The sequence below is a fragment of the Sardina pilchardus genome, chromosome 2 (assembly GCF_963854185.1).
Source record: "Sardina pilchardus chromosome 2, fSarPil1.1, whole genome shotgun sequence".
Lineage (NCBI taxonomy): Eukaryota > Metazoa > Chordata > Actinopteri > Clupeiformes > Clupeidae > Sardina > Sardina pilchardus.
The window spans coordinates 35,375,213-35,384,044 of record NC_084995.1 but is presented as its reverse complement, the minus strand read 5'-3'; the positions used below and the strand labels follow the sequence as shown (position 1 = coordinate 35,384,044).

Genomic DNA, 8,832 nt, shown 5'->3' with positions numbered 1-8,832 from the left:
ATGTGAAAAATTATCTTTTAAATTCCCACACATCATATGTGAAATGCACGGTCCAACTCGACCGGGACCAAAAAATAATTGTTATCTCTCCACTCTCGTGCATTAAAAATCGTGAAATAGGTCCCATAGACCGGAAGTAGAAGGGCGGGACTTCGGCTCTCTATAACAACACTCTTTCCTCTGCCTTGAACACGCCTCTACGCAGAGCCGTTGGAGCTGCTCAAAGTTGATTGGTTCTCGACCAAAGGGGGCAGTTCCGCAGATTTCGGGAACTCAGAAATCCTTCCCGATTAGCAGTTGACCACCAGACCAGCGACAGCAAAAGCCGAAGGTGTTACGTCACTGGGAGGGCGTGCCAGGCTAGCAGAGCGCTAGCCTGCTAGCCTGGCATGTAATGAATTAATATATCATTACATTACAAAAAATATAGAAACCAGTTATGAACAGGCCCATCGTTGTTCTTTCTTAACTGTGTACTATGTATCACTCAATTCAGGCTAATTAGATGTTTTTACCTAATATATAAAAAGAGTCGCATCTTTCTGCCTGAAGTTTACCAAAAAGAGGCGTATCCTTCTGCCTGCAGTTAACCATAATACATAAATAATACCCGTCTATATTCAAGCTGAATTCAAATGGTGATTCATAATAGGAAGTAAGAGGCAATATGGATCTGACACTGAAAAACGAAAGAAAAGAAAACTGAGAGATGACACTGGTGCAGCCCTTGCTGATAGGTTTGTGTTTATACTATAGGTTTTTAATTATTTTGCTAACACTAGCTAATGTCAGCAACCTGGGCTAGATAACCTAGCAGTTGGATTTGGGGGCCTCCCTGTCCATGTATTCTATAGGGCCTCCTAAAGCTTAGTAGCGGCCCTGGAGCTAACAAGCAGAAAATCAGTTAGGTTGGTTGCAATTTTGCAGGCAAGGTTATTATTCTGATCCAGAGTAGTTATCTGCGTTTCGTATTTCTACCAAAAATAAAAGTGTATGTTCTGAAACGGCACTACGGAGCCAGGGAGGTGATAATGCCCCACAGATATAAGGTGTAGGTGTGTTAAAATCCAGAAGATTGTGATATGTATTTCAAAGTACATCACATTTTGCAGCAGTGCACAATACAGGTTAAAAACTTGGTGAAAATCAAGTTTTGAACCTTGGTTTCATCCATAACTGCCTAGCACTTTTTCAGCCGACACAGACACCGTGTGAAAACCAAAATCTAACAGACATGTTGTGGTTTTGCTAGCTACAGAGCCTAACACCTGTGTCCACTGGTTTTATGTGTGTTTCTCGTTCCCTTGGTTTTACCACAAATTTGGCACACTTTTCTCTTACTCTACAAAATCTTCCTCTATTGCATATTCAAAGGGAATTCAATAAAGTAAATCATACCCTCATATTCAGAATACCCAGATTGTTGGTCTGATCGGTTGAAGGACCATCCAAAAGTGCATAGTCATTTGAACAATGCCCACTGATCATGCCTCTTGTGCGGTAAAGAAAGCGCTCCCCAGACTAATGTTCAATCTTAAAAGATTATGCTTAGTATGATGATAGCCAGGCTACTTACCAACTGGACTTTCAAAGGAAAGTCAAGATCTCATGTCACATAATTGGCTTACATGGATATTCCTTCGAGAGAATCTGGTAAAGAGAGAGTTGGTAACAATTGAAAGGCCATCAAGGGCACTGTTTCTGACCTTTGGTGAAGGTTCTTAATACCAGGAGTTGTGGCTACAGGGCTACACAACATGTATAAGGAATGTGGCTAGTACAGTAGATGCTCTATTTATTTGGGCTTTGAGACATCCATTTACCTTCCAATACAGAATAAAGTTTTGGTCAAGTGAATTGTTTTGTTGCTTGTCATTTATTTCAACAACAATTAGCATTTTGTACATAAATACACTCAATAATAAAATAAAATCCATCAGGAATGTTGTCTCAGTTGTATTGAATTTGAACAGGCATAGGCTGAACGTACCACTTAGCTTGCTTTTGCAAATGTAATACTGTGAACAAGGTCATAAACACATTAAGAACCATATTTGTGGCTTTTATAAAATAATACTGTATGTAAAATGTAGAAGTTTAGGACGTTTACTATCCTCTATGCTTCTGAAAACTGAGGTCTTGTAAAACTTGGGCCCTAACTATTAAGCATAATAGCCTTTAAAGCAAAGCCTTTAGCCTTTAGGCTTTTGCAAATATAATATATTTGAACTGACTTCTTTCCCTCCAGCACTTTTTGATGTGGCAAAAGCACAGTGAAATTAATTTCAGAGGCGACCCAAGACTGCACTCCCTGTCAAATTACTGTCTGTACCATTGTCCTCGAGGGGATGGGGTTCAATTTGGGCATAGATTAATAATAGGTTAATAGTGACTCCTCTGCTTCGGCACACAGCTCTGGTAGGAGGGGTCCGTGTCCCTGGGAGGAGAAGGACAGCAGGAGAGGGGAGGAGTGAAGAGACAGAAACACAAAGGAGAAAAGAAGTGCTCTCAACTGTGTCATAACAGGACTGTCCAGACATTTGTTTTTTTTCACAAGCCTTGAGCGAAGCGCCTTCTATTTTTACACCCCACAAACTTCTGTATCCAGACTTGTCTGTTGTAACAGGAAATTACTTACAGTACTGTATGGCTTTCTAATTGTGGTCTTGCTGCTCTAAGCCCTCATAGCTCTGGTGAAAACATATCAAATGCTTCTAAACCTGACACTCAGAACAAGAGCTACAGTATCTGAGCGGATGAGTAAAGCAGTAGCAATCTCTCATAGAAACACACAGCAGTCATCCTCAGATTCATGTGATACTGACCTGTCTTAGTCTTTTTTCACTGTGCAATATCTCATATTGAACTTCAGTTTGTAGTTCTTCTTCTCCAAATTGAACTATAAGGCAAACAGACAGATGTTATACTGAAGGTAATCGGAAATACCATTGACTTTTCCACTGAGTCACAAGCTGAAAGGAGGTGAAAAACACAAGACAAAGCGTTTTAGGGTGCAGCAAAGGAAAGTGCTGCATGCAGTTATCTGAGATCAGTGGATCATTCTATAAACCCTAACTAGTTAGGCCTATAGCACGTACAGAGAAAAGGAGGAGTTGTAAGCCTATCCTTTTATGTAAGTCTGGAGTAGACGGCAAACTCAAAGTTTGTGTTCTCGAATTAACTAGGCCTATATAAAAAGAAAAAAAGTTATAAAAACTTTTAACGAAATAAAATGGAAATTATACAAAGTTACCTGCCTTGTATGTGTTTGATTCTGTTCCTTCTCCTTAGAAACAGAAAAAAGACTCCAAATATAACACAGACAACACTCAAAATCACAGAGATTGTTATGGAGTCGTGTTTTCGTCCTTGGTCTCAAAAGGAAAATATAAGAAAATGTTTTCAGTGTAATCAAGACATTTTATATAAATGTTCACAATGCATATACAGCATATGTAATATATTGTAGTTGATGCCAGACTGCTAGAATATAGCTATCACATCTTAGAGAATGCAGTGGAACAGTAGTAGTAAAAGTTTAGTGATATTATTTTTTATTAATAATAACAATGATAATATTGCTACCACTCTTATTATTTTAAAATTAACTGTGTTAATCACTATTCACACTCAAACTATCACCAGGGTTGACTTAAAGGAGGACACCTAAACTGAGATCATTACAGTGCCTCAGGGCCCTAACACTAAATGGTCTGTCCCCTTTAGCCTTTACTGTAGTTGGGCTTCAAGAAAAATGAAAAAAAAAAAAGTCGGATCTGAAAGTGTTGTCGTAAAGGGCCTCAAAAGTAGTTAGTATCATCCAATTTACTTCCAAGCCTTTTGCCATCATACCTGGAGATGCAAAACAGTGTTGTGTATCACTGGGCAATAGCTGTGTTGTCTGATTTATGGCAGGGTTGGAAGCCACACACTCATAAGTGGAAGAATTTTCAGCTCTAAGATGAAGACTGAGACTGATGTTGTTGTCAGGGTTACTGGTCCAGTTCAAGGGTTCATTCTCTTTATACCAGGTCAAGTTCACATCTCTGCCGTTCTCCACAGAGCACTGCCATGTACAGGAACGATTATCATATAGTGACACCTGAGGCTGGGGAACTTCTTCTGGAAAAGGATAATGTTAGGATACCAAGTTAGTTAGTTCAGTGTTTCAGCACTTAAACATAAAATTGCAGAATATGCTGTTTAATTAAACATAGACATCTATGCCTATGCTCTCAAGCTTTCACCATTTATTTTTTGGATGTTTCAATTTGTATAGGCCTATCAAATTAATATTCCATCATTATACTGTAGCATCATTTGGCAAATTGTATTTGCTCTGTACCGCACGTACTGTGATACTCACAGTATGTGTCACAACAATTGCTACCTTAAGGTCCAGTAAAGTGCGCTCCTTTTGGCTGTTACACTCAGTTTTCCCACCCATAAATGGCCTTAGAGATTAGATTACAGTATATCATACCGCCACATACACTTTCTGTCCTGTGGTGCTTTTTGTGTTGGTTTCCATCTCCTATATGTTGTCACAATGGCCAAACCTCACAATGCCAAGCAGGTATAAGTTAGCAGCAGGTTTGATATTCGCTGGATATTTGTTTTCGAAAGACATTTTCTCATTCTGATTGATGACATTATCTCATCCTGATTGCTGTAGTTTCCAATGGCAGACTGCGATTTACAAGTGAAGTTTTGCTGAAATCTGGCATTATGGTGAGACAGTACACATTTAAATCTTTAAATATGCACCAAAAATCATGAAAATATATGTTCTCATTATGATTGCTGTGGTAGTTGCCAGTGGTAGGCAGTTACTTACTACAGGCAAAGTTTGCTGATATCTGACATTATGGTGAGACAGTGTGCATTGTCCAGAATGTTCTGCACCTGTATGCAGTATCGGAGTCAAAGTCAGGAAGATTCTCGCTGATGATAGTGATCATGTGATCTCAAAAAGCATGCTATTGCTATTGAAACATTTCCTTTGCCGTGCTCTCCAGCAGCCTGCACTGTGTGACTGCAGCGCTTCACTTTTCACTCCCAGCGGCCTCTTAGCCTGGATGCCAGACCGAAGTTTAGCCCCGCCTACATTCTTTTTCTGCAGGGAACTTCGGTCTGGCACTGCTCCGTTCAGCTGCTACTATCGAGATACAGAGCTGTTCGGACCAATCACATTGTCAGGGCGGGCTTTACGTGATGATTGACAGATGAACAGCAGTGAGGTTCACGGCTGCATGCGTCCTCGTTCGACGAATTGAGTGTGAGACCGTGTTGGCTTAGGTTGATTTGGATTGCAACGCCTTTCGTTTATCTTAGCTATTGAAACGGAGGTTTTATCACGGATTCACACAACTATTTCTGAACACTTAGACCAACGTGGATATGTGGGAAAACTTCAGTTTCACTTTCACCAAGTTAAAACAGCATGTTTGGGTGATGTTGTTCCCGTTTGTTTAAAAATGTCTGTTTGCTCGTTGGGTTAACGACACACTTCCCCAGCTGTTAATTGCATACAGTTTGAAGGAATTATTTTTTAAAACGAGGGAGGATGATTTCCATATAGTCTACCCTGCTACATATTTCGTTGTCTTAGATTTCGCAGATACTGACAGCCAATAACTTGTTCTGTTTGGTTTGAGCTATCCAATGAGTGCAGAGCTATCCCCCCCGCCCTGTATCAGTTGAATCACGCCCCATAATCGCAGCTGAATGGAGCAGTTTCAGACTCATATTCTGACAAGAATTGAGTATGACGTCGTCAGGCTAGCGGCCTCTCCCCACAGCCTTAGAAATTACCACGATGACCTTACATGCAAACTACCGAGCCAAAGCGCCCACATTGCGTTAACACTGGCAAATGAATCAAGGCCCTTTCTCCCTCTTGGGTTAAGTGAATGAGAAGATGAAGCAGAACTACAGTACAGTATGGCTGTGAGCAGGCTACTGCTCACCTCTCAGCCTCCAGCGGATATCAAACCTGCTACTAACTTATACCATGCCACGCAAGAAATTATACTCAACAACTTTGTATTATAACACATCAGGACTACAACCACTGAAGTAATTTACAAAAATGTTACAATGACAACAAAAGCAGTCAGGCAACTGCAGGCCTTCTTCCTTAAACACATAATATAAACCAAGAAGAAGCCAATTTCCAGCATGGTTTGGATGGTTGTACAGAGGAACTGAGATAAGATGACCGTTTGCCTTAACAACCAGAACAAATTGTCTCTCTTATGCTTGTGGAATGGCTGTGTTGCTTAGCTGCCTTGTTGCAGTTCGGTTTGTGTGTTCACACCAGGAACGTCTCAGCTGGTAATACCTTTCTAATGACATTATAAGCTGAATAGGACTTCATCAGTGTTGATAGAAGGAATTACAGTATAAGAGAATGAATATACTGTCACTTTTAAAATGGCATAATTTACCATATACAGTTATCTGAAAATAGTTCTTTATTCTTGTCGTGTTTGCAGTGTAGTCTATGACATATATGCCTGAGTCGCCAGTCCTTAAGTCATAAAAAGAGATGTATCGAGTCTCGTTGTCCCAGCGTATATGATTTCGAAAATGTTCGTCGTCAATTTTAAATTTGCCTTCAAAGAGAGCTGCAATGGTGTCTCTTCTTTCATTCTTCACATAGCCATCAGAGATCTGTATGGGAAACATAATAGATCTTCCCTGTAGTCCAGCAATTGAGGTCAGTCCTGGTTTAATTTGATTTTTGGAAGAACAAAATTCTACAGGGAAGCAAAATATGTATTAATTACTTAACTGGCATCATGCAGATTTTTACATCTGAGCTGAATGCATCAAAAACAACTACACAAACACAGATAAATACTGTCAAACAGTCTGCATGGCGATTTTCTATATCATAATGCTTGGTAATGCCATTTCAGAAAATAAAACAATATTTTTAAGAAGACATACTTAACTTAGTAAAGGAATTAATAATTCAGTTGTGCTTTTACTATTTTCCAAAAGTTGTCAGGTAGCCTGATTGAGTAACAATTTCCATAAAGGTCATTGCTGTTTAATGTAAACAGTTTTCTGTTGATGCAACCTGTTTTTAGAGTGATCTTGAGTCCAAGTGTACAAATGGTATTTCCCTTTTGTCCCTCGGGCAGTATATTTGAAGATGTTTAATCCAAATAAAATACTTCCTTGAGAACTATATAAAATTATAATTTAATGCAACTATTCCAACCAACATCATGTCACTGCTAAGTTGTCACTAAAACCATTCATAATTGCCTTCTGTTTTGGTTTGCCGTTTCTTTGTGTCAAAGGCAAAGTAACATGCCAAAAATTGAACTACATGCAAAAGTGGTTCCACATGTCTAAACAGTCAACTTCAATTTGAACAAAAAAGGTAGCTATAGCCTAAATTTTAAATTATAGCATTATACCGCACCAAGCAAGGACTATGGAGTAGATTGTGGCGGATAAAGTGACGGTGTAGTTTGCATAACACATTGTGTAGTCCTAGCAACAATGTCTCTAACGTCACAGAACAGACTGAAAGTAAACTGTCAGAATATTATGGAAAAATACAGTAAACTCTGTGAACAAAAGGTGGCTATTGGATCAGAATAACACAATTGCTGTCATTCAGTCACTAGCACAAGATACTGTAATTTGTGCAATGTTTGTACAGTACAGTAGGGGAATGAGTAGGAATATTTGAAAAGTAAGTGATCACATCAACAGATGTCAATCATGGAAAGAACAAATAAGTTGACTTCATATAGTCAATAGCCCAAAATAACCTAGGCCTACTAAGTAGGCTATTAGGCTTTTAAGTTGTAACCTACCAGAATAGGTTTGTGTGTCATCAAAGCATAAATTCAATTCATGTTGACTTACCTCCATAAAAAAAAAACAAATAGGTCACTTTCCAGCATATCCACATACTTGATGGAGACTTCCCCTCTGTCACATCTTCATAGTTTAGAAGTTTAGAATGATCTTTCCTCTAGAGATGCTGAAAACATTCAACGTGAGGGAGGAGCATGGGTGGGAGGTGCATACAGTATTCTGGTTTTATTCTAAACCACTTTGCTCTCAGACTAGTGAACTGCCTATTCTGTTTGTGTACACTTAATCACTTCATGTTCATCACAGGGCTGGACTGGCCATCTGGCATACCGGCCGGTATTCAGTCCATAGATTGTGTATATAAAACTGGGCACTGTATCGGTCAGTAGCAGTAGTTCATAGCCCCCTGGTGGCTGGCTGCAGTACAATGTGAATTCCGCCCATCCCCATGTATTTCAATGGCCAAGTAGCCAACTTTCCATGTCACTTTTCTCACCTAAAACTAAAACTAATTTTGCATCTACAACTTTGTATCTAAATAAAATGTTTTTAAGATGCTTCAATACACACAATTTTTCTTTTCTCAGAGAATGTTTTAAATGTTATTAGACATTATTAGTGTTAGACACTACCATGGCATCTCACCCCCTTATGTTACTGTAACGACAGCCGAATCTAAATGGAGTTGTAATGTTTGTAATGTAAACGTCATGTAATCTAATCATAACTATACCACATAGCAGTACTGACACTCAGTTCTGCACATTCTCTCTGTGTATCTGTTTCTCCTGTATGTGTGGTACTGTATGTGCGTGTGTGTGATTATATATGAGCATCGTGTGGACGAATGTTTATGTGTGTTTGTGCTTGTATGTGTGTTTATTTGTGTGTGTGTGTGTGTGTGTGTGTGTATGTGTGTGTGTGTGTGTGTGTGTGTGTGTGCGTGTATGTGTGTGTGTGTGTGTGTGTGTTTATGTGTGTGTGCGTGTC

The 8,832-nt window shown here is 39.3% G+C and overlaps 1 protein-coding gene across 4 annotated transcripts; it reads right to left on the bottom strand.

Annotated features, from left to right (window-relative positions):
* Positions 1-1,857: 1,857 nt before the first annotated feature.
* LOC134072025 (uncharacterized) lies at positions 1,858-7,970 on the bottom strand. Of its 4 annotated transcripts, none has more exons than XM_062528651.1 (6): positions 7,891-7,970; positions 6,450-6,761; positions 3,853-4,122; positions 3,254-3,374; positions 2,826-2,899; positions 1,858-2,437 (listed from the first exon to the last, which is right to left on the bottom strand). In XM_062528651.1, exons 1-5 carry the CDS (start codon positions 7,934-7,936, stop codon positions 2,869-2,871), a joined length of 780 nt encoding a protein of 259 aa, XP_062384635.1. In that variant the 5' UTR covers positions 7,937-7,970; the 3' UTR covers positions 1,858-2,437; positions 2,826-2,868. The 4 variants fall into 4 exon arrangements, with proteins under 4 accessions (XP_062384635.1, XP_062384633.1, XP_062384634.1 ...); XM_062528649.1 differs by having other exon boundaries at positions 3,258-3,374; XM_062528650.1 differs by having other exon boundaries at positions 3,254-3,286.
* Positions 7,971-8,832: the final 862 nt, after the last annotated feature.